General features: G+C 40.9%; 2 protein-coding genes across 11 annotated transcripts in view; one reads left to right on the forward strand and one right to left on the reverse strand.

Moving 5' to 3' along the window:
* Nucleotides 1–26,553, forward strand: part of TMEM69 (transmembrane protein 69) — a 38,476-nt gene that overhangs the window by 2,116 nt on the left and 9,807 nt on the right. Inside the window, exon 2 of one of the 2 annotated variants that reach the window (XM_083742557.1) lies at nt 5,442–5,579. In XM_083742557.1, coding sequence (XP_083598683.1) covers nt 5,543–5,579 — 37 coding nt within the window. In that variant the 5' untranslated portion in view covers nt 5,442–5,542. The remainder of the gene's footprint in view (nt 1–5,441; nt 5,580–26,553) is intronic. The other variant, XM_083742556.1, reaches the window with a different exon arrangement.
* GPBP1L1 (GC-rich promoter binding protein 1 like 1) lies at nt 806–26,529 on the reverse strand. 9 transcript variants are annotated; one of them, XM_083742469.1, is made up of 13 exons: nt 15,776–16,246; nt 13,720–15,509; nt 12,469–13,298; nt 10,995–11,110; nt 9,299–9,428; nt 8,144–8,424; nt 7,466–7,538; nt 6,176–6,369; nt 5,157–5,297; nt 4,822–4,980; nt 3,356–3,477; nt 1,953–2,055; nt 806–1,713 (listed from the first exon to the last, which is right to left on the reverse strand). In XM_083742469.1, the coding sequence occupies exons 4-13, from the start codon at nt 11,052–11,054 to the stop codon at nt 1,564–1,566; spliced, it is 1,413 nt and encodes a 470-aa protein (XP_083598595.1). In that variant the 5' UTR covers nt 11,055–11,110; nt 12,469–13,298; nt 13,720–15,509; nt 15,776–16,246; the 3' UTR covers nt 806–1,563. The 9 variants fall into 9 exon arrangements, with proteins under 9 accessions (XP_083598595.1, XP_083598594.1, XP_083598593.1 ...); XM_083742468.1 differs by having other exon boundaries at nt 13,513–15,509; XM_083742467.1 differs by lacking the exons at nt 13,720–15,509; nt 15,776–16,246 and adding an exon at nt 26,252–26,529.

Consider the following 26,553-nt stretch of genomic DNA (forward strand, 5'->3'; position numbering starts at 1 on the left):
ATGTTGAGTCTGATGCAAAGGCCCTCTTAAGATTGCACATTATTGGGTTGTTTGGTATTTTGTGATTTTATATTGTAACCACCCCAAGACCTGCAGGTATAGTGCGGTATACAAATTAAATAGTGTGTGTATATACTTGGTTCCCCGCCCCCTGTTTTATCCTCAGAACAACCCTGTGAGTTAGTCTAGGTTGAGACTGACACAATGAGTATCAAATTAAAGTAGGTTTGATTTGAATTCTCTATATTTTCTTCAGTGTATAAACATTAGCATTTCAACTTAGCCTCTCTCCTTCACTTTACACTCAGATGTTAATTTATGTTCAGTTCTGATAATATCTGCGTTGTAATGTAAAATTGCTCTGCACAGAGAGAAAGAGAAGTACAACTATTCAACTGGTAAGGTAAAGGTAAAGGGACCCCTGACCATTAGGTCCAGTCGTGGCCGACTCTGGGGTTGCGGCGCTCATCTCGCTTTATTGGCCGAGGGAGCCGGCGTACAGCTTCCGGGTCATGTGGCCAGCATGACTAAGCTGCTTCAGGCGAACCAGAGCAGCGCACAGAAACGCTGTTTAACTTCCCGCGGGAGCGGTACCTATTTATCTACTTGCACTTTGATGTGCTTTCGAACTGCTAGGTTGGCAGGAGCAGGGACCCCTTGCTTAAAAACCAAATCAGGATTTATTCAAGTTACTCAAAACTTTTCTTTAAAGCAGGTTCTGTTATATGAAGGCCACAATAACACAAAATAAGGATAGCCAAGTTTCCTTACTTATATAGTATTTCATGAGAAATGAGACACAGAATTGGCAAACTGATGCAAAATATTTATTCCAAGTTAGTTATCTTTTGTTGCAGTAGTTTTCCCCCTCATACAGACTCAATGTGATAGTCACTTTTTTAAATCTGTAAATAATGTTATCAAAATAATCTTAATCTTTGAAGTCCCACAAAAATTTATATTTTACAATCCACCCTGAATATCAAGGTTGCAAGAACACAAACAATTCCTATATCCAAATATTTTACAGCTGTACCCCCAAAAAAGAAAAAAAAAACAAACACGCCTGGTTAAGTGATGAAGCTCCCCAAGCCGCCAAAAAACAAAATAAAAAAGTTCCATGTTATTAGCATTAATTTAACACAATTAGAACTTCCATAGCCATTTTGTCATTGACAATGATTGTTTTAGCACATTATTGCCGCACAGCATTTTGCTATGTGGACGGCAGTATGAGAAGCATGTGGCTGCCCAACTCAGTCCCTTACATCCTGCTGCTGCTGAGACTGAAACTATGCCTTGCACCAGAAGGCCATGAGTCACCCATCTGCATGGACTGTTCTCTATGAAGCATAGAAGGGCAAAACCAAAAATAAGCCAATAGCTTTCTTCTTTGGGATATAATTCTTTCCCTTGTGCATGAAGTTTTCAACAATAAAAAGAAACTGAACAGACTTGAGACAGAATAAACTTCTGCTTCATTTGAACCCCAAACATTTATGTGCTGATCTACAAACTGAGTTTGCTGGGTTGTTTTGTACTGTGGGTTTTTTGTGCCTATTTTCAGGCATCATCGTCTGAAGTTTCACTGCTACTTGTTTCTGTATCCGACTCCTCAAACTCTTTCTTAAAAGTGCTTCTCCAGTGGGAGAATAGTTGACTGTTGCCACGGCCTTGAAGAAATCCATTCTTCCTAAAGCCGTTTCTTCTTAGCTGCAGGAAAGAAAGGAAAATGAATTCATATTTGTTTCCCTTTTCCATTCAGAGCTCAAAGCAGAGTACACTCTAATACTATGTACATATAAAACAAAGTCTATATAGGCTTGTCAACATGCAAAAAAATAACTGAGTAGACGCTTTTGCAGTCATCTCACAGGTTTTATGAAATAAAACTAGGAAATGACCAATGCTAAAAGACTGATAATAATATTAAACACAAAAGCTAAACATACCTGCTCTGACTTTATTTGGAACTCTTTGAGCTCATCCTCTGTGAGGGGAAGGCAATTCTCATCATTTTCAGGGTACTCTTGCCACCCCATTGCTTTCAATAACCTACCAATTTAAAGGAGATGGGGTGGGTTGAGAAAGAGAGGTTGGATTAACAATGGAAGAAAGACCCACCCCCTCATCACAATGCATACAAAATTGACACGTTTTCTATAGATACTCACCACTGATTTTTACATGAATTAGTTAAGTTCTATTTAACAAGCATTGTTAACAATGCTTGTTAAATAATGTTAAATAATTGTTAACAATAATTGTTAAATAATTGTTAACAATTATTTAACAAGTATTCTTCAGCTGCAAAGGAACATGGGGTGACTTTATGAAGAAGGACCTAGGTAATGAAAGTAAATGATGTGGTTATGAGGGACAGGGGAATGAAAGAGGAATATGGCACGAATCGGGAGCTTTTTTGTGACAGGCCCACCCCGGAGGGTTAATGTGAGAAAGAACTGGACCAGTGATGGCTGGAGCTAGAAGCCAAGTGGATGGGGTTGCCCCCTTCTCCCTCTCAGGTTATAACTGAGTAGAATACACCTCTTGTATTCTTTATTCATTAATAAGAAAGCAACTATTCTTGAGGAATAGTTTTTTTGTGTATGCATGCTGACATGCATGTATTAGATGCTTGTCAGCATGTCAAAATCTGAGGGGTGATAAATAATGGGGAAAATAATTGTGTCATCTGCCTCTTCCAGAGCAAATGGGAGAAAATGTCTCTTCCCCAACTCACTCTACCTTGTGGCAGCAACATCACTGTGACAAATGATGGCAAATACACCTTGCTCCCTTCTCCTGTTATGAATCATAGAACTGTAGAGTTGGAAGCTATCCCAAGGGTTATCTAGTCCAACTCCCTGCAATGCAGGAATCACAACTCAAGCATCCTTAACAGATAAGGAGCCATTACTCCTATGCCTGCTCTGAGGAAGCAGCACTGCAGCATCAGAGGTTGAGCAATTACTGGGTTCAGGTTTATGCAGGCCTGATCTAGCCGTGACATTAAGTATCTACTGTTGTGCTCAAACAGCTGGGGTAGTGTCAGAAGACTTAATGATTTATTCCACAAAAACATTCTGGTCTTATGTGTGATAGATAGCTGTTAGGGAGTTACACCCTTGCCATCACCTTTGAAATAATATGTCTCTGTGCAAAGACCCTCCCAGTATATGAGCACCCACTGCAGGACAGCACACTATGCTGCAAGAACAGCATGATCAAACAATAGAAGCAAAAACTGACAATAAGTTTCAGGTTCTACTTTTACTTCTGACTCTTATTCCACTAATTTATCTACAACGCTGGTAGAAAAAGATTTTCCTTAGCAGTCTGTCTTCCCTCTTACCTGTGTTCTGCTTCTAATGAGTGAGAAAGGTTCTCCCCTTCTTCTAAAGGCAGAGAAAGACCATTCTGGTGACAATTCTCTTCCCAGTTTTCCTTTGGTTCTGGTGTGCTGCCATCCTCCATCTGGCAAGGGAGAAAAAAAATAAGTCAAATTGCCTGGTGAATGCTGCTGAGCCTTTAGATCATAGTATCAAACAACCACTCTTGTACTGCTATCTATCCAATCAAAACCACAGTTGCTATGGAATAAGCCCAGCAAGACTTCAAAACATGCACAAATTGCTCTGTAAGGAGTTTACTTTGGGGAAAATAATCAATATATACCCTGCCTTCCTGACCATAATTAATACTAACAAATTACATTGTAAAAATATTCTTTTTTCCCCAAGATCCCTCTGTCTAGAAGCTGTAGTTTCTAGAATGGTTAAGCAAGTCCTACTGCAGTGGTGCCTCGCAAGACGAAAAGAATCCGTTCCGCGAGTCTCTTCGTCTTGCGGTTTTTTCGTCTTGCGAAGCAAGCCCATTAGCGGCTCAGCTGTTAAGCGGCTTAGCGGCTTGGGAAAAAGGGGGGGGAAGGAAAAAAACCCCGCAGGAACTCGCAAGACATTTTCGTCTTGCGAAGCAAGCCCATAGGAAATTCGTTTTGCAAAGCACCTCCAAAACAGAAAACCCTTTCGTCTAGCGGGTTTTCCGTCTTGCGAGGCATTCGTCTTGCGGGGCACCACTGTAATAAGAACACAATCTAGCAAAGTAAAAACACATGTCCAACAGGGTGCTATGTGTGCAATTTTCGAGCCTTGATGAATCCTACAATCAGGATTGTGAATGGGTTCCCAACAAATAACTTAACCATGTATTCTGCACACATTGGATCTGGTCCCACAGACATCTGACAAAATGCTTAGTTATAACCTTATTGTAACCAATAAGGTCTTTTGCTTCCAAGATCAGTAGCCAGTACTCTTTAATACCTCTATCACCCTTTATTTCCCAAAAGTAAAAAGACTTTAAAAGCTTTCAATTACCTTAATGTGCTAGTCCAGCACAATTATTTGGGGAGTGGGGGAATGAAAATGTCTATACTGTTTTGTGTTATGCACTTTACATTTCTAAAAATTAAATATAGCTTTGTTTTATTTGTTGAAAAAACTAGTATATATAGATTAAAAATGAATTCCTGCAGGGGTTATTCACTAAATGGACATACTGTGCATGAAGAGGACACATATTTTGTTTATGCGAAAACTCACTCCTTTAACTATCATTTATCACCTACCTGCACAAGTCAAAGAACAGAACCAAAAATCAAATTCCCATAAAAAGTAGCTGATTACGAGACAAGTCAAGCACTTAGAATAGTTGGAAAATACCAGCTCTGCCATACCTTTAACACAGCATTTCATTTCACACTCAAAAATCCCTATCATTTTAATACTCTAGAAAGAAAAACCGGAGCTGCACCCTTACATCCTCCAATTTGTTGCTCTCATGGCGCTCTGGCAACTCCCCATTCCGGTCATCCTTCAAGGCCTTCAAGAACTCACTCTTCTTATCTGTGGTGCGGCGCATCAGCTTTGTCAAGCGAGAGGAGCTTATTTCAATGGGAGGGGTGATGCTGGAAGCACTCTGTAGAGAGAATAAAAGTGCTGCAAATCTTCCAGAGTTTACTTTTTACCAGAGGGATCCTGTCCTCCCTACCTCATTTCTATTTGTGTCATTTAAGCTGGGTGATCATAAGTGTATGTTCACTGATGTTCAAATACTTTCAAATCCAGTTTTTAAATTCAACCTTTCAAGCTTACCTCTTTGGAAGAGGTGAGAACAGAGCCACTGGCCAGTACAGCAGGTTTGGTTACAGACACTGGACTTGTAAAAGCAGAATCACGGCTGGAGGAGAGCGAGCCTGGTTTATGTTCACTTCTGTTAGCTTTCCATTGGCTTGGCTACCATGAGAAGAGAACAAATACAGTAACATTAGGGAGCAAAAAACTGCATAAAAGCAACATCAATAATTAATCTAGTAACTTAATTTTTTATCTTGCTTAAAACTAGACAGTCATCTTGATTACTATTTATATTTTTGTCAGCAGGCTAAAAAAACTGGCACCAGCCCCATCCAGGAAAAGGAAAAGGAAAAGAAAGTGGTCGGACTAATGCAGAAAGTTTCCCATCCCCATTTCTACTTGTGATGGGCTTTGGCAGGCCTTGCTTATTCCTACAAAGAGGTGAGAAGGTGCAACAGTGGGCAATTAGAATTCCCCTGAATGTGTGCAAATGGAGAGGGCTGCATTTATCCTACAAGACACATGTTGTGCATGGTGATTATATGGTAACACCCTGTGTAAAACATTTAAACTGGAGAGGAAGCACTAAGAGTTGAAGACAGGGAATACAAAAGTAGAAGCCAGGAACAGCTGGGGAGAAAGCATGCAGAACTGGAGTAACGAGGAAACCTGGCACGTGTCCCTAAGTCACAAGTAAATAGAGATTGTTGAGAGCTTAATACCAAATGTTCCTGCGTCTACTGGTTGTCATAATGCAGCCCTTCTCAGCAAAGGAGAGAGGGCACACCCTCACACTGGGGAGCGGGAAGAAAAGAGAAAAGGAAGGAAGTGCATATAGAACACCAACTCAAGATAACCAGTTTTTTAAAAAAACTTTTAACCTTCAACATGAACCCCTTATTTCCATTTACATTCTAATAGTAAATTGTGCTGTACTAAACCTATACAATACTATTTCCTTTAGGTTAGTCAACAGAATGTTAAAACTTCCCCTGCAGTGGTACTTTTACCTTTTATCTGAGTGAACCTAAGCATACCTTGGAAGGGGGTGTTGCAGGCTTGGGAACCAGATTTTTGTAGACACTTGGGACAATGGTAGTTGCCTTGTTGCCATTTGAAAGCTGAGGCCCTGGTGACGTAAATGCAGCTGAGAAGGCAGCAGCAGGATCTTCTTTTGAAACCTTTTTGATGACCAGCATCTTGGTAGGTTGCTTGGCACTAGGAGGGTTTTCTAGTAAAAGGGGTGGGGAAGAAAAACACACCAAATTTTCATTAAAAATGCAGTTCATCCCTAGTTCAAATGGGAATAGATGGTTTTATAGACACTACTTGTTACAGGAAGGGAGAAACGTAGTCCTCTTTTCTACAAGTTCACTCTTTTCTCAACCCTGTTATTTTAGCACCTGCTCAAACAGGAAATATTTGGTGACAGCTCATCATATAGGACAGGATCTGAGAAGGACTAGTCTGGAAATGTAGTTAACAAATAGATTTATTTTAGGTTTTGAACCAAGATGGATATTCAGTTCAAATAAAGCCCAATTCTAAAGGACAACGCTTTATATAATTGCAATCTGGTGAAACAAGTTATATTCACTATTCTTCCATGAGTGTCTTTGGAGGGAACAAACCTGGACCAGTAGGAATTATCAGATGTGCATATTGTTACAAGCTCATTTTTAGGCCCAATATAGTTTAGATGAGCACTAAGATGCAAGTAGCTATGTTTAGCTTAGGCCTCTCATAAAAAGTTTTGACTTTCAATTAGTATGTTCCATTCTGGCTATATGTCTGTAACCAGTGGTATGCATAGGGCCTAACAATCTTAAGGACTACTTTGGATGTTACATGGCTGAACATTGGTACAGTAGATGTGTGATTAATGGTTAGTAGATGACATGGGCTACTTTGGGCATTAAAAAGGATCCATAACTCATTGAATCCAGTCCATCCTTTACGATGTGGCTTCTTAAGGCTCAGGGCTCAAGCATCACTCTCTCGCTTGGATGGATGAGGGATGGGAAACACAGCACTTTCCACATTGCTGGAAAGAATTGGAGAAATGCTCTAGATACTGAATGGGCAGGATTTAAATGTCTAGGATGCTGAATGTCAAATATGATGGGGTGGGGGGAGAAGAGAAGAGAACGCAGGCATTTCTTGGTGAGACCCAAGGACTCTACAACACTACCACTAAATATCCAAGGCATCTTTGAAAATTCTTAGATTCAGCTCAATCTGCTTCAAAATTCTTGGGATTGAAAATGGAAAGACAATTTATATCTTTTACTAAGAAGATGGCTGTTCGATGATGCCTCAATACCTACCCCAAACACCAGATGGAGTCCCAACTGGTTTACTCTGGCTGTTCTGTTTTCCAGCTTCTGGATTCAATGATGGCTAGAAAACAAAGAAAAACATATGTCTTACTATGATACAGAATATTATCTCTATTTTCAAGTTACTTAGCTAGGACTAAGTTTAAAAAACTTAATTTAATTTAAATTCAACATTATTCTCTCACAATTTATATACCAACATCTTGACAATGTTCCTTTGCTGTTGTACCTCATTACTCTGCAAACCAGTGTGAGCAAATAGCAAGTTTATTAAAGAACTAGGTTGGAGATACAAATAGGTTTAAGTGAAGCAGATGTACTGCATGAAAAGAAGATTTAATTTTTTATATAGTCTAAACATGGAATAATCAGTATGTCTAATCAGCATCTAGCCTTAGGGAGAGCTGTGAGTTGGAAGGAGGAAGGAACTAAAATGATATTGGTTGCCCAACTGGCACGTGGGAGGAACTTCCCATCTATATCCAAAGAAAGGAGTTTTCCTATGAACATGTAGGTGGACATATGTTCTGGACACATCTCTTGGGGCAGAGCATTCACACATTATGCAGTTTGGGGAAACACAGAGACGCATGAAAGCATAGAAGAAATCAGTGCTTGTGAAAATCAGCAGGAAACCTTGTTGAAAACACAGTATTGTACACTTACAAAGTCTTCCTCCTCAAATTGCAGTTTCTCCTTTTCTTCCTTTTCCTCCCTCGTCTCAACAGGTGGCTTTTCCTGAAAGGCTGAACCCTTTCGGGAGTGGAAATTGCCATTCCAGTGGCGATGGGATCCAGTTCCTCCTCCTCCTCTTTGATTCATGCCATCATGGCCTCGTGAAGAACCATACCAGCCAGGTTGATTGCCAGCTAGCCCAACATGAACTCCTTTAGAAGCACCAGAGTCCACAGAATCATGACGGTGCAGGGAAGGCTGATGCCAGCAGTCTGCATGAGAGGAAGGTTGTTGTATGAATAAAAATAGTCAGTACCTAAAATATCTGCCATAGTACAGATCTCTAATGAAGCCAGCGTGCAGCAACAATGCACTTTGTCAGGGGTTGGGAAGCTCTGGTGCGGGAGCCAATTTGGACCTACAATGCAGCCCAGCTACTTCTGGCAAATCACACCTATCTATTTCCCTCCCCCCAATGCCATAGGGAACAATTAGAAGGAAGTTCATCATTGTTCCCTTGCTGAAGCAGGGCACACTCTAACCATCCATCAGTTGATTTTTATGGAAACACCATAGCAATCCTGGAACAAATCTCTTTGATGGCATACTGGGAGTGCTCTTTCATAGAGGCACATCACCTCATTGTGATATTGGGTGACTGACAGATGGGAGACCCTGCCCAAATTTGGCCTGCAAAGTGTAGGGCAGAAACAGATTTGGCCCACCTGGGGGAAAAGTCCCCCATCCCTGCTCTATGTCAGTTCAGAATATCACCCTTACTACTCCAACCAGATCTTGGGATTACAGCCTTTATTATGAAGTCCAAGTGAACAATATACCCTAACCATTCTACCATACAAGCAATGACATTATAGTCTTCTATCACAGCTGTCTTCTTGACGTTTGCTTAAGTATGCCAACAGACTCCTAGCACATCATGAAAAATCAGAATACTACCTACGGAGTGCTCACAGTTTACTCTCTCATAGGAAACAATTGTTACAAAGTCCTGGGTAAGTTGAAAACCTCCACACTTTTATCTCAGACAATCAGGTTTTTCAAGCATTTAAAAGTTTGCAGCACCTAAGTGAGTAATAAAACCTAAGACCAGTGTGTACAAGTTCTAGTATGAGCCCTTTTATATACCTCCTGCAGTTCTGAGGGGACCATTATTAAAAAAGCCATCAGAAGAGTTGTGGCGTCTCCGGCTTACTCCAAAGCGGCCCTCTCCCCGAGGAAGATGCTCTCCGTGCTTCTCAAGAGTGGTTCCAGGGGCCTATTAAGGAAAAAATAATAATCAAAACATGCAAAGGCTCTGGAATTATGAGCTCCACATGAGTTTTCAGGAGTTTATCAGACTGTTTCCTACTTTGTTCAAAAGTGATATTCCAGTGACCACCAGAACCAACCAACAAAGCTATATTTGGTATTTATGTACCAGCTTCAGCCACACGTTTGCAATTGTGTAGAATCTGTTCCTTCCTTGATTCCTTTTAAATACACTGTGACAGCAAATTATCTTGCTATTATTTCAGGGTAACAGATTGATCAACTGTCAAACAGTTTAGGACCCATATTGGAAAATGGCATTTAGATTCTTCATTTATAAGAAGCCACTGAAAGTGCACATTGAGTGCATTATAATAGTTCTATGCATTATGATAATCCAATCTGGATATTGTCGTTAATTATTGCTACCAGGTCTGTCCTAACCAGGAATGGGAACTGCTGGTGCACCTATCAAAACTAACAAAAAGCACTTCTGGCTATAGCTGCTACTGGGCACACAGGAGCAATGTCACACCCCCATGCTGCACATTTGAATCTTAATGGTAAATACAACCGTATCCAAATTATATATACAGTGGTATCTTTAGATACGAACGGGATCCGTTCCAGAGCCCTGTTCGTATCTAGAAGTAAACGTTAACTAGCGACAGCGCGTCTGCGCATGCCGCTTTTCGCCGCTTCTGCACATGCACGTGACGTCATTTTGAGCGTCTGCGCATGCGCAAGCGGCGAAACCCGGAAGTAACACGCTCCGTTACTTCCGGGTTGCCGAGGAGCGCAACTTGAACATGCTCAACTCGAAGCGTCTTCAACTCAAGGTATGACTGTATACTCTTACAAGGGGCTCCCAGTAATCTGGCTTCCAGGACAACACCAGCTTAGCTTCAGTCATATTGTAGCATTTGTTGTTCCCAGAACATCCACTTTGTCCCTCAGGGCACATACTTTGCCCACATATTAATTAACAATTTTGTGTGTTACTGTAATAGTAAATGTTTGTATTTTCTCTGTGCATGAATTTGAGAGACTGGCTGTTCCAAACCAGGGGTAGAGAACCTTTTTCAACCCGAGGTCTACATTCCCTGAGAACCTTCCAGGGGATGCATGCCAGTGGTGGGTGGGGCCAGAGGCAAAAGTGCATGGATCAATTAATGTAACTAGAATAGGCTACATTGCAGCCACACAAAACGCAAGAGTTTAAACCAACCCTTCCCAATGAAGCAAAAAACAGTTTGAAGAGGGCACTGGTTACATTTAAGTTTTGCAGCTTTTCCCATGTCATGACGACAGATCATTAGTGACAAATTGTCCAAAAATGCAATTTGTATGTTAGTTTTTTTAATGCAAGCATTAGTTTGACAAATGGGCTATCAACTCTGGTAGCAATGTCCTACCATTTTATTGTTGATGCACTTTTAATGCAGGCTCAGTATGGCCAATATAACTTAACTATTTTACAAAGCCATGTATGCATTTCATAATCAAATAGGCAACCTGGCCATAACTTGTCTAAATGTTATTGAAGAATTTGATCCAAGATTCAGTCGTTTACCTTAGCAGACTGTGGTGTAGAGAAGTTAAGCCAGGCAGGAACAAAGTCATGCTGCGCCATTTAGGTCCAGTATCTCTCCTTCAATAAAGCGAGGCATCAAACCTCATGGCCAGGATCTAAGACAAGATGAACAACACATATCCACTGTCAGCCCTTCCCAGAGCAAAGACAACACAGCAAAGACAGGACTGGGCCTGCCCCCAACAGCTTGGACAGCAACTCAGTATTTTTCCAAGCGCTAATTGAAGGATATACAACTTGATATACAACTTGATATAGATCCATTCTGAACTACTGTAGTTCAATGGCTCCTGTTGATTTCCACCCTCCATGCTCAATTCAAACCAATAAAAGTAGAAACTGAGCTCCATCAACCTTTATAGTTTCTGCTGGGAACTAGAAAAAGTTGATGAAGAATTCAGTATTAATTTCCCCTCCAGCATATTAGTATTTCACTCATGTCTCCCTCTGTACACTATAAATCATGGGTAGGCAAACTAAGGCCCGGAGGCTGGATCTGGCCCAATCACCTTCTAAATCCGGTCCATGGACAGTCCAGGAATCAGCATGTTTTTACTTGAGTAGAATGTGTGCTTTTATTTAAATGCATCTCTGGGTTATTTGTGGGGCATAGGAATTCATTCATCCCCCCCCAAAAAAAATATAGTCCAGTCCCCCACAAAGTCTGAGGGACAGTGGACTGGCCCCCTGCTGAAAATGTTTGCTGACCCCTGCTATAAATCTTTCACAATAAGCATGTTTGAACTGTATCATGGCTTTTCCATGAGCACATAACAAGAGATCCACAGTCAACAATATCCCTTTTCCCATTTTGTCTGAACTGGGAAACTCTTCAAACTTCTTCAGTTATCTAAAGGACTGTCACGTGGAGGATGGAGCAAGCTTGTTTCCTCCTGTCCCAGAGGCTAGGACCCAAACCAAAGGATTCAAGTTACAAGAAAGGTAATACTGGCTAAACATCAGGAAGAACTTTCTGACAGTCGGGCTGTTCAACAGTAGAAAAGACTCTCTTGTAAGGTGGTGCATTCTCCTTCATTGGAGGTTTTTAAGCAGAGGTTGTATGGTCTTCTGTCATGCTTTAGTTAGGATTCCTGCATTGCAGGGGTTGAACTTGACGACTCTTGGGCCCCTTCCAACCTAACGATTCTATGCTTCTAGACACCATCTGAAGGCAACCTCAAGCCATGGCTTCAAATACTGGTGAGTCCCAAAGCTACTAAACAGGATATTATTTTTAACTAAAGACTTCCCTGTTCTTTGCCACCTCATGCAAAGACAGGAATGGAGCAGCTGCATGTGGGCGCACAAGACTTCTTATTTCTTCTTATTAAATCAAGATATGATCATTTGAACATACCTGTTGTGAAATATCACAAACAGAGATGGAAATGAAGGCGCAAAGATGGTGTATTTTCATATAGCTATAAACAAAAGAAGTCCCACAATGACTTACCTAGTCCGGCCTCTGTAGTCCACCACTCTCACTTTTAGCACTTCTCTTGGCTCTCCAGATTTCTTCCTTCTCCAGGGTGCACCTATGCCAGCTTTGTGGCAAGGGTGAGTCCCAAAGGAAGCACGAGAAGCCGCACTTCGTGCCGACTGCACCCCTCACCCCTTTAGCTGCTCATCTTAATTGCTCTCTGCACTTATACGAGAAAAAAAATACCTAAAAGGGAGTGTGCATTTTTGAAAAGCCACAACTACATTCACCTCATTAATTTAGCTGTTGTTACAATGCTATGCAACTCAGCTTTTACATTACAACAGTACTTATCAGATATGCACAGCATTCAGAAAGACACCATGATTAATGGTGAACTCCACAAATCCACTTTGTTCATCTTCTGCAACAACTTGATTTGGAATGGGGGCGGGGAGGTGGGTGGCAGGACCATGAAGTATCTTGCAAATTCTGAAAATGTGTGTTAAAACTTATATTTGTAGAAGTTCTAAAATGCAAGACTCATCTTCACCACTTTTACAGTTGCTTAAAAAGTTGTTAGCATTCTTAAAACTGTATCTTGAAAGGATTTTCACATAATGTAACTTAAATTTCCTTGCGGAGGAACTAAAAGCAACTTGATGAAGAGGTAAGATTCCAATGATTTCTGTCCTATTGTTGCTATGAATGCATTCAATTAAAGCTAAAAGGGGCTAAGCCAGAAAATAATCTCTCCCTGAACTAATTTAGTTGAGTTGTTGCTTTAAAAAAGAGAAAGTTGGTGTATTATAATGAATTTGGGTGACGATCTTCTGAAAAGTGTAGAATTCACGAAGTATTCTCTGAAAGAAAGACAGTATTACCTATCAGTCAGTGAAGCAAAAAGGATCTAAAAGCTCAGTAACATATAAGTTTTCCATGTCTTCTTCAGTTTCTACTGAAATCATGAAGCAAGCCAGTTTTTAAGTTACCTGTGATTATTTTCAATCAACACCCTATTTCAGCATTTTTAACTTGAAAGTTATCCTATTTGTACCCCATCCGTCCATGTATTACCTTATTTTGTCTTCATAAAATAGCTTCATGAAGTAGGTTAGGCTGAAAGATTTTACCACCCACAGTGGCTAGGGCAACCCAATCAAATAGGCGGGGTACAAATTATCATCATCATCACCATCATCATTATTATTATTATTACCACCATCAAAGCTACCTTGTGAGCTTCATGAATAAGGATTTGAACTCTCAACACTCTAGACATACCTACTTTGCAGGTGCCGCCATGTTCAAACACAGGTCTGCCAACATGCACTACCAACAGAGGATACAAATAACACTCTCTAATTGCAAATTCACTGAATATCGACAAAAGCCCCCAAAAAGGGCCAGAAGGAAACCAAAGGAAAGTTGTCTGCCTGCTCAGAGGGAACCTTGAGGCTTGCAGATATATAAAAAAACACTTTACAAGGGGGCAAAACCCCCAAAGTCAACCAAAAGAGGACTGAGCACAGTCAATACTATGCAATGCTGAATATGTAAATCTAGCTCAGAAAAACTCTTATGAAAGGTTTAGATTTTATTACCTATCAAAATAACCCGCACTAATACAGTGTCTATAATTAATCAACCCTAACAACTAGTAAACTATGACTTATTTGAAATTGGACGCATACACACACACCACAGAACACTAGCACATCACTAAGGATGCTATGCATTTTAGAATTTAAAAATTCCACGTCCCATTGATTTATCACCATGGCAGAAATTATATGCCTAGAATCATGAAAGGTAAATTAAGGAAGGTTTCCAACTGGTCAAAAAGAAACCCCAGAACAGCAGCATTTAAGGTATTCGGCATAGCATTCATTTCTTTAAGTCCTGAATTTCTCTTTGATACATACTTCCTGTAAAGTTATATTTGACTGGAGAACTGGGCCCAAGCAAACAAAATGAATTTCAATAGGGACAAATCTAAGGTTCTGCACTTAGGCAGGAAGAACTAGATGCACAAATATAGGATGGGGGACACCTGGACTACTAGCAGTAAATGTGAAAAGGATCTAGGGGTCTTGGTTGACTACAAGCTTAACATGAGTCAACAGCTAACACTATTCTAGGCAGCATCAACAGAAGTACATTGTCCAAGTGAAGTAATAGTACCATTCTATTCTGCCTTGGTCAGACCACACCTGGAATACTGTGTCCAAATTCTGGGCACCACAATTTAAGAAGGAAGTTGACAAGCTGGAACATGTGCAGAGGGCAACCACGATGATTAAGGGTCTGAAAACTAAGGCTTACAAGGAGCACTTGAAGGAGTTGGGTATGTTTAGCCTGGAAAAGAGGAGAGGAGATATGAAAACCACCCTCAAGTATCTTAAAGACTGTTACATGGAAGACGGAACATGCTTATTTTCTCCCTCTCTGAAGGGTAGGACTTGAACCAATTTCTTCAAGTTGTCAGGAGATTCCGACTAAACATTTGGAAAAAACTTTCTGATAGTAAGAGCTGTTCAGCAGTGGAACAGACTCCCACAAGAGGTAGTGGACTCTCCTTCCTTGGAGGTTTTTAAACAGAGATTGAATTCATGGCCACCTGTCATGGGTGCTTTAGCTGAGATTCCTGCATTGCAGGGAGTTCAACTAGATGACCCTTGCATCCCTTCCAACTTTAAGATGCTATGATCTCATATAGCTCAATGTGGAGCTATAATCATGGCAAAGTAGTAAGTTTATATTCCCTAGTTCACCCTTTTCCAGCCTGGTGCTCTCATGACATTTTGGACTACAATTGCCATCATCCCTAATCATTAGCTATGCTAGCTGAAGCTGTAGTTGGGGATGGAGGGGGCTCCAAGTCAGGGAAAGCTGCTCTACCCTGATTCAAAAAGTTCCATGTCAAGATTGGTACATTATTTTTAAAAGAATCACCAATTTAATATACTGGCCTCATAATTACTATGCTGGGAATGGGAAATCTCTGGTTCTCCAGATTTTACTGAACTCCAACTCCCATCAGTGCAGCCAGCATGGCCAGGAACTGTGGTCCTCTAGCACAGTGTTTTTCAACCTTTTTTGGGCAAAGGCACACTTGTTTCATGAAAAAAATCATGAGGCGCACCACCATTAGAAAATGTTTAATATTTTTTTCTTTAATGGCAAACAAAAACATTGCGGACCGTTCTCTGCTCAGCGGGGATCGATCCTCTGATCCCCGCTGCTCTCTATGGGGAATCGGATGAGAGCGGACCGCCTGTCAATTTTTCCCATGGCACACCAGGCAACATGTCCCAGCACACACGTGGTTGAAAAACACTGCTCTAGCAACACCTCCTCATGCAAGTCCCCAGTGAAGTGATAACTTTTCTTTTACTGATTGGGGCAGGAAGGGAGGTTAACGATCCATTCACAACCTGGAAATTGAACTCCATATCTGCTAGACGGGAATTCAACATTATTTTGCAAGAGACATTAACACACACACAAAAGCCTTCTCAGGATTCAACTCAAACCAGAAATGTTGATTTCCTGGAACATATCCTGATGCCCTCAGTTGAATAGATTCCAATTTAACATTTCTGACTTATTAAAGTAAACAAACAAACAAAAAAGGTGGGTTAGTTTTACCTAATGAAGTATCTCAAATAATAATAATAATTAAGAAGATGAACCCAAATGAATGAGACCAAAAGTTCATCTACACACCATTCTGCTCCCAAGAGTATTTGAACTTAAATATATGATGGGGTTAGAGGGAATCAAAACACTAAATGTGATTTAGATGTTATATCCAAACAAATGCAAAGCTTTTCAGATTTTTATTACAATACTTATATTTTTGACATGACAACACACTATTTCACACATCACACTGCATACTTAATGTTTTATTGTGAACATGTTTTGCTGGGCTGTTGTGTTCTCTTTGCTAGCACAAGTAGAAACAAAGCATAATTCACAAACCATGGTCTGTTTGGAAGTGAAACAAATAATAATTCCCAATTCAGATGCAATACTAAGCCAGGGATCATAGTTTGCTTCCACTGTGCCCTAGAAGGGAAATGGTAACAGCCCAGAAAGCTATGCTCACAGTAAATCATTAACTATACCATTAAGTATGCCATTTACCAAGGCAAGAACATAAGGCCAGCAGCACTTCCCTTATACCAGGCATCCTCAAACTTGGCCCTGCAGCTGTTTTGGCACTACAACTCCCATCATCCCTAGCTAACAGAACCAGTGGTCAGGGATGATGGGAATTGTAGTCCCAAAACAGCTGGAGGGTCAAGTTTGGGGATGCCTGCCTTATGCAGTTTAAATTTTAATTTAAAAATGCACTGAAAATGTAACTTGATTTTAGCATCCTCAAAAGCCTGTGGATAGTACTCAGTTATATTTTACTCACAGTAGACCTGTTGGGCTAAGTATTTCTGCTAGCTAGCAGGAGCCAACACAAGGGTTTCTGCTCGTGCAATGAGGCTTACCCACTCTCATCCACCTGTACCACCCTCACAATCATTCAGTCATGAAAGCACTAGGACCCAGCTGAAAGCCCGGATTGGAATGTTAGATTTGGTATGCAAGGAGTGGGTGAACTACAAGACGCAGCAAACTTTTAAATTGTTTGGAAAAAATACAGAACCCTTTTCTAGATTCTGATTAGTCATCTTCTCCTGATCTATGTTACACATAAGCATCTCCCCCACCTCTTTTTGCTATACAGAGTGTAGCCTAAGTGCAGCAAGATATGGTTGTATCCCAACTTCAACTTTTCCTTCAGAAGTAAGGATCCTTTGAAGGAAAACAAAGACAAGTAGAATGTATACCATGTATCTTTAGATTCGATTATACCGTACTTTTTTCTTGCTTCCATTCCTAAAGTTAGGTTGTTTATGTCCTATTGTTCAATTATTGTGTTTCTGGGTGTGTACTTGTATTTCAGTTGTTCAAAAATGTCAGTATTATTAATAGAAAAGCACATTGCAGTGTTGTGGCATCTATCACTAAAGCTCTAGCAAGTAACAATTGAGAATGAATGACGTAATATACTTGTCTAAACTAAAAGTGAAAGTTAATACACAGTATAATTCAGGAATTTAACATTACAACTCTTGGGAGGAAAAGTTATTCAATTAACTCAAATACTAAAATTATTTTCCTTTCAGCAAAGTTGTAACTGGGTTCTATTTTGGGATAAAAGTTCCAAGCTATTGCTCAGCTTACTAGAGGTTTACCTGAGAAGAAAAGCAGAGAAGGGCTAAATTAGCACAATGCAGTTACATGTAAATCTGCAAATACCTGTGCATTTATTAAAGACCTAACAGATGTTACCATAGACACTGAATAACCAATAGAACTGAGAACAAAAAAAGTTAAGTGTAATCTCCATAGAATAGCCCTTACTTGTAATGTTTTTAGTACTGTTCCTTTCTAAAGAGTTTTAAAATGGCTATTTGCATGTCTGGCAGCTTTGCAATTTATATCTAGTGAAACACTATGAAATCATGCCCCCTTCAAAAATGTATACATATATAATATTGCAAGTTTGTGTACCACATCCATATTATAGTGGTCAAAACCTTGTGTGTAAATGTTTAAATCAAAGGAACCTACTGTCCCAGGGAGCCTCTCAACAATCTGATAGATAAGCTATCACTCATCAGTCTGAAAGTTAGCAATATGACAATGCATCCATCTCATTACCTCCTCGAGTGCCTTACTTCAATGCTTCAAAGGTTTGTCAAACCACAGCTTCACAGGAAACTGTGACTTAAGTGCAACTAATAAACCAATATGGCAAACAGCTGAGTGTGCAGAAGAGCCTAGTTTACTCTAGAAAACTGCATGTTTTATGCATTCAGCTTTCTAATCACTGATGCATACAGTTACAGCTCAATGTTTGTTAGGTATAAAGGTAAAGGTACCCCTGACCGTTAGGTCCAGTCGTGGACGACTCTGGGGTTGCATGCTCATCTCGCTCTAAGCCGAGGGAGCCGGTGTTTGTCCGCAGACAGTTTTTCCGGGTCATGGGGCCAGCATGACTAAGCCGCTTCTGGCGAACCAGAGCAGCACACGGAAATGCCATTTACCTTCATGCCGGAGCGGTACCTATTTATCTACTTGCACTTTGACATGCTTTTGAACTGCTAGGTTGGCAGGAGCAGGGACCGAGCAACGGGAGCTCACCCTGTCGCGGGGATTCAAACTGCCGACCTTCTGATTGGCAAGCCCTAGGCTCTGTGGTTTAAGACCACAGAGCCACCCGCGTCCCTTGTTAGGTATAGGTATACACAAATTACTGAGTGATTCACATGGGATTTACTATCTAACCTTAAACAGAAATCTGCAAAAAACCAGTCCAGATTCCATTAATTCTACCCAATCATGATTAGTTACTGTGTTCTCAATTAAAAACACAGTTCATCCTACTTCTTCCGAAACCTAATTTGTTCCATACATCTCTTGATTGCATAACTTCCAACGCCATGTGCAGTAGTTCTTTGCTAGTTAGTGCTACATTGCATTTTCCCATATAAATGCATTTTGAGCAATGGAATTCTGTATTGGAAGACACTTTGGAAGACACTATTGGTAGGCAAAAACACTTGAATGTGCTGTTCAGCCACATACTAAGACTTACTGGCCCATAGGTCACAAGCAGCACTAGCATCTGGACCCTCAGAACTTGAAGGATTGAACTTATTCCCACACCAAAGAAAACATCTTCATATATTAACAATTTTGAATTTGATCTTTCAGTTTAGTATGGCAGGATGTATTTATGATGAACCAGTATAATCAACTAACACTGCTTCAGTCTAAATCCTAGTCTATTTTCAAGCACAGAAAAAAGGAGCAACAGCAGTCTGGCCCAACTCATGTAAAACAGAGTACAAACATTTCACACCACATCTTTTCACCTTCTACAAAAGCGAACAACAGCCCTAACTTCCATCCTTAGGATGACAAAATTCAAACTGGTATGGTCAGCCCTGATCAATAAAAATTACAAAAGGGATGTGATTAATATAACCTGCAGAGCAGAGGCAGTGACTGAAGGCCAAACTAAATGTTAGGAGGGGAATATGGGATTCATCAGATCATTATGTGATTGTTCGCCTAATGAGTGATTTTCTAGGAACGCATTATGTTCAGATAATGGGATCTGCATGTATTACTTCCGAGAAAGCTTGAAATCAAGTAACTGTCATTAAATCTGAAATTTAAAGCCGTGTACTGGAGATGGTTCTTCCACCTTCATTTCCTTCCACTGAAACCTTGAATATGGTTGATTAGATGGAAGAAGGTGATTTGGCGGAATGTTCTTAGGTGGTTCAGACCACTGCTGCAGTGCTTATGATTTACACCAGTGGTTTTCAGATTTTTATTTTATGGGAACCCATTCTGCACCAACTTATCTGCTGAGGAACTCCTGTATAAAGGGTTATGGGGCTTTTGACACCCAGCTCTGTCAATTCCTGATGAAGCACTGCTGTCCTGGTACTTGGCAGAGAACCAATAAATTGTAACTAGATGGAAGTGCTGTTGGTGGGTGGTTCATCTGCCCAGGGAGGTGCTGTTCAACCAGTTCTGAAAAGGATTTCACTCTCCTTTAAGGATCAGGTGTGCATCCTGTGGGTGCTTATGGATTCAACTTTGCCATTTTAACATGACTGCTTCAGTGGCACATAGTGCATTTTATCAGCTATGCCTGATATGCTGACTGCAACCTTTTCTTGACAAGAGACAGCCTGGCCATGGCTGGCTAATTTCTAGACTGAAATAATGCAATGAGCTTTTCAAGGGGTTGTTTTTGAAGACATTTTGGAAACTGCAGTTTAGACTATTGCAGCTAGACTGCCAACAAGAATGCTATGCAATCATATCTTGCTTGTTTTATTGGTATTGGTTTTAACCTTTTAAATGGGAGTGAAAAAGGTCTTAGCCAAAGGGCTGCAGAAAGGGCCAGGTACAAGAGTGGACAGAATATAAAATACAAGTCTTACAGAGAGTAGCTGGAAGTGGGGAGTCAGAAAAGGTCCTCTCTGCCTTCCACTGTAATTTTAATCTGAAATCTTAGGAGTAGTACTGCGCCCAGAGCTCAGAAACTGCTCACACTAATAAAATTTCCTGGCGCACAATGCACCTATAACAATGGGAGTTTTGAACACTGTTACAATGTGGCTACATTGTGGCCACAAAAATCATATATTTCCATTCAGACAAGAGGGTGTATTCCTATATACAAACTGCAGATGCCCCTGGAATGTGTGTAGTGTACACGGTATCTCCACACATGTGGGTTTACACACACACACACACAACATCCATCACAACAACAAGTATTTCACTAGTAGCTTAATATGTCCCACATTAATCTACTAAAGCTTTTGTGAAACCCTTCAAAATCAGAACTACATACGAAGAATTTACCCTTTGTACACTGAAACAAGAGAGGCATCATTACTGATATCATTGTGAAGTGGGCCATTACTAAACTATTATTATTTTTGCTGTCCATAATGCCACACATATAAGCCATGGCTCAACTGAAATTTGATCACTGAGTTGCTTCATCCAAGTCAACATATTGGTTGCTGAACCCATATTAATTTGTGCATACTTTATACATGGATGATGTTCAGAGGATAATCTTGGCTTAGTAAATCAAGACTTACACAAGTTTCAGGCACTCACATGCAACCATTTCACCTCTTCTTTTGCACAAATGAGCAAGCCAGGAAGCTGCAGCCGACAGCTTCTTGATACATTCACACTTGGAACTAGTTAATGCAGTGACCACCTTAATACCATGGTTTCATAATGTGGTTTGTTTGAAAGCCATAACTATGGCTCCTGGTCTGGATGCAGCTTCCTGGCTGCTTCACTCTGGTGAAGGAAGGAGTGAAATGGCTATGTGTTGATGCTGACTCTTGTTTGTATCTCAGGTTAATACAGATGTCTATCAACATCAAATAGTGATGACCATCACAACACATATATTTATCCATAAACAAAGTCTAAGGTGACCAGTTCCACTGCCACACTATTTAAAACTTCCCAAGCTTTAAAATGTTCTGGGTTGTATCTGAAAACATCATTGCACAAGTGGAATGGCTTTCATTCATGTACTTCTCCTCCCCCCTCCATGCACCCCCACCTCCCCAACCCACTACCTCAGATTCGGGGGTCATGGGGAGGAGACGTTCCACTGCAGGAGCAGAAGTCATTCCATTTATCCAATGGTTGCTTGATTCAACCCATAATAGGCTGCAAGTAAGCTCCAATTTTGGTATGGGCAAGTTTAAATGCCTGCACAAATACATAGCTATTTTGGAGATGAAATTATTTGGGTGTAAACACCATACATTTTTAAATAAGTGGTCTTGAGTCTCCCCCTTTTAAAACAAATAATGTATTATATTTCTAAAATGAAAGCGGTCTGTTTCAATATATTCTTTAAAAAGTCATGTCAGACAAATTGAAGACAAGTCAGCCATTTTACACACCTAACCATTTTTTTGTAATTCAGTTACACCTGAACCTGAATTACTACTTTCCATATTTCCACACACACAGCTGTAAAATATCTGTGTACACTCCAGAAATTAAGCCAATCAAAGATCTTCATTAATTGTCCGTAGCATCTATTACATACTTTTAAAATCTTTTTTTTTAAGTGTGCTATGATTGAATCCCGTGTTTGATTAAATACATAGTGGAATTCACCCTTCACAGAGTTTCTCTTTATTATCTAGAACAGAATTTTCTTTCCACCATGAATCAAACATATTACAGTCTTTCAAAAAGAAAGCTTAGATTTTAAGACCATCACAATTTAATTTTTTTTCATTTCTTCTTCTGACCTAATACAGTACTTGAAACTATGTTACAAGGCCGTATTTATAGCATTTTACAAAAAATGTGATAGGCCCCATATGCACAGTACACATGTTTATTTCAGAAGTCTTTCTCCATTTTTAAATAGGGCTTGTTCTATTTATGTTCTAGATACAGGATGGCAGTTTATGCTTTGGTTTAGGACTGCCATTGGGGAAAACAAGGCTGTTGTGCCTTTGACATTAGTACCTCCACAGCTGATTTCCCACGGTAAGAATGAGGTTGTTCAGGGGCAGAAAATGTATCTTCACTTTCTCTAATTTTGTGCCATGCCATTCCCCCGTGGCTGCCATATTGTAACTGGCACCATCAGCATTCTCTCAACATTCAAAATGGTCCAAAAACGTTGGCGACCCCTGATATATGGTTATGCTACAAGTACCTGAGCTTAACATTATTAATGACAAATTAGTAACGTGCTGCAGCCTACTGTAGAAGACATGTTAGGAGCCTGGAAAGAGAATAAAAATTAGGCAGTCTCATCACCTTTTTGAAGAAATGTGTGCCCTAGAAATGCATTACATTGGTCTCAATCTAGCTTGACTTTACCATATAGTACTCAACTATTTTTACAGCTAAAGGAGTAGGGAAAGGGGAAGTGGAGAGATGGGAAGTATCAAAACCTCTTATCTTTCAAAGTACAGTGTTCTTTCTAAAATACAGAGGTTGCAGCAAAAGAGCGAACTAACATATTTCTTTCACAATAGTCATTCCTTCCCCCTTAACAGTTGTCCATAAGTCAGTAAAGGCTACCAAATGCCATGCAAATCAACTGGTGAGGCAATACTGGCTTCTCTTTCAGTACTTGCTTTGAATGCAACATAGCCATTCTCATCTCTTTCCTTAAACATTAACAAAATTCTAGAAACTTAAATGGAAACCTATCCTCTTTGGGAATTATATTCCAGTTCTGTTGTTTCTTCTAATACTAAATGTTTTTGCACTGCTACTCTTGTGTACAGAAATATTGACAATTTGTTACTAGGGCAAAGTTTCTGGAGCAATGAAGTCTTCCAGAGTGGTGAGGCTTACACTCTTCTCTTAATTTACAGAGGCAGAAAAACTAGCAAGCACCAGAATGCCTAAGTGACAAACGAGTTTCTGTATAAGCTTCACTATGTACAAAGCACTTGAGTTTAACTCAGGTATCTAAAACAAAACTGTGCAATAAACCAGTTAGCTCAGAAGTTCCACTACACTTAATGCAGCTTGAAGTTAGTGTGAATAGGAATGCAGACTATTAACTGGGTGGACATATTTGAAGAGCATTTAGCATGACAATGTTAATATTTTGCAGGATTTAAGAAAATTTCTAATCTTATTTCCACTTCTCATTACAGTAGGGTATATGACAACAGAAGCAGAAATTTGACAACACAACTCAAAATCTAATTAAAAAATCCCCACCCACAGTCGTATCTGTCTACTACTATTAGCAGAAGTGTTAATGCAGCATTCAGTATTTGGACTGTAAGGTTAAATTTCACTTATGGTTGTTGTACAGAAAGGGAGAATTGCAAATGGTAAATCGACTAAAAAGTATTAGCTGACATACAAATAATCCCAAACCCACTAATCTCTTTGAGATACATCTAAAAAAGAACATGTGACTCATGCAAAAGTGTGTACAAGTTTATATAAATGAAGTACCTATCAAAATGATTGCAAAATTCTATTATCCTTTCATAATATACTTAGTTCTCATCCTTACCCTGACAATGATCACCCAAGACAAGGGTGCAGAGATTGGGGATTTAATGGAAGATCTATGTGATTTTCAGGAGGTTGGCAATGATTTCTGACTATCAATTGCTTAATAATAGCAAGATGCACAAATCATATTGCTGAAATGAAGAAAATAGGGTGGCATAGAGCAACAAGGAGTGGATATGTGTGTGGAAGAACTGTCAGCTCAGTTCAGGTCTGGTACTAAAAACAAATTCTTGGGCTCAGATTCTTTAATTTTAAGTATGCCTTTTGCACCCAACTCTGGTTGATGGATCTTGGGGTTCCAGAAAAAAACAAAAGTAGAACTTATAAGTCTGGTCTCTTCTCCCACCCCTAAGAAAACACTGGTCACTGGAACTCTTTTTTTCTATTGCATCTAAAAGTCAAACAAGTTACTAAAGTATTATTGATAGATCTCTAGATGCAAATTCTTACTGTTAAGGTTATCGGGCTGAAGTACTAGTTTAGTACATTCTCTTTAAAAGTTAAGAATTGTTCAGTTTCCTCCAGGCTATCTTCTACATAGAAGGCATATAGACAAATTGTCCTATTTCCCAAGGAATGTTGGTGCAGAACAGTCAAAGCAACTATCCTTTTAAGACACACAACAACTTCCACATTTGCACTAGATTCTATTTAACATTTATATTTTAACTCAGCTACCCAAATTTTAAAGGAAAATGTTTTTACACCCCCCCCCACCCAAATAATTTCAAGCAGTATCTAGAGTTATATAGCCAACAGGAAAGACACACGAAGTGCACATTCCATTCAAGCATTAAAAAAATCTACCAGTAACTGCCAGAATCTGACACTACTCCTTACCTTGAGTCATATGCAGCAATGAAGTATTACACAAGTATAATACTGTATGCCTTCCTTCTGCCTTAATATTCAAAATACTCTATTTGTACCTCCCTACAAACACACCCACAAGTCAACTCCCTCCTTCTCAGCCTGCTCAGCAAGAACAACAATGCTAGATTTTACAAGGCAGTCTGCATGGAAGGCAAGATATAATTATCCAGTCCTGACACTTGTATATTTGTTCCTGAAGACAGAGTCGCTGTTGTTGTTTGGGGCGGGTGTGTGAGAAAAAGAAAACGAAAACAGTTCCATAGGGAAACTACGCCAAGTCAAGCATTCTTACTTAAATATTCCTAGTTTTGACCCACCACACTTTACTGTCTCGAGTTGTCTAACAAGCTGTATACAAGTTGTCCAACAAGCCAGCATTTCCCCCCTTTCCTCTAAAGAATAACTCCTCGCACTTTATAAAATCCTGTGCCCTATTCGACAGCCCCCCCCACCCCACTTCAGACCCGCCCCCTACCTTAGCCTAGTCTCACAACTGCTTTGATCAGCTTCTCCCTCCCTTCCTATACCCACGCTGGAACCCCAAATCCATTTCACCCCCATGCCAACAAATAACAAAACAAAAAACAAAAACCCTCTCCCACCTGCCCTGAAAATCACATGCCACTGCCTGCCTGCTCCGGCCACTCCGCACCTCCTGCTCAACTTTGCACTCCAGAGGCCTTTGCACACCCTAGCCTCCTCCTTCCGCTATTCACTCTTTACTCCAGCTGATCCTTCCTCGCACACCTCCAGTCTCCACCCCTGCCCCCCCAGTTGCCCGCGCAGACACCTCCAAGAAGATCCCCCCATTACCCTCTTATTAGCTATCGCCGCCTCCCTGCCCCCCCAACCTTTGCCAAGCACCTCTCCCGAGCGCTTCCGCAAACCAACAACTGCCCCGAGCAACTCTCCCGGCCGCCAAGCGACCCCGCAGGGCCTCCACCGCCCCCTCGGCTCTTTCCTGCAACAGAACCTCCACTTGTTTATGCTCCCGCCCCCTCGCCTGTTCTGGGCTTCCCCCTGCCCGCTCCCTACCTTACTCTCTCCCCAAAGGCCGCTGGCTGCCGCTCAGCGCCGCCTCAAGTCCAGCTCCTCTTCCCTTCTCTCCACACAAGGCCGTGCTTACGGGACCAGGCCCCACTCGCCCCCTCCCGCCTCACTCTCTGTGTCGCTTGAGTTCCCCACACCGAACCATAACAAAGCTCTGCCCAAAATGGCTGCCCGGCCCAGCCCGGCCGGGGGCCGGAGGGGGCGGGGCTACTCACGCGTGCGAAGAGGGGGGGGGAAGAGGGGGAAACACACCCACCTGGGCCCAGCCCGTGCCAAAAGACCGGGGCGCACGCGCACTCGCTTTCCGCCGCTCGTGCTCTGGCTCGTCCGAGCCAGGCGAAGTAGTCTTTCGCGTGCCGCCCACCAAAGAGGCTGCTCAGGGCTCTCGCGCGCCTTCCATTTCTGCTCTGCGCATGCGTGAGCGTGTATCCTCCTGGTTGTGTTATCGGAGGCTGCAGGCAAACCAGCCTTTCACAGCTACTTCCGTGATGCTGTGCGCTTTCCCCGCGCGCTAACGTCCTGCTGCCCGAATACATTATGGACTTCACTTCTTCCTCC

The sequence above is a fragment of the Podarcis gaigeae genome (assembly GCF_964106915.1).
Source record: "Podarcis gaigeae genome assembly, chromosome: 6".
Lineage (NCBI taxonomy): Eukaryota > Metazoa > Chordata > Lepidosauria > Squamata > Lacertidae > Podarcis > Podarcis gaigeae.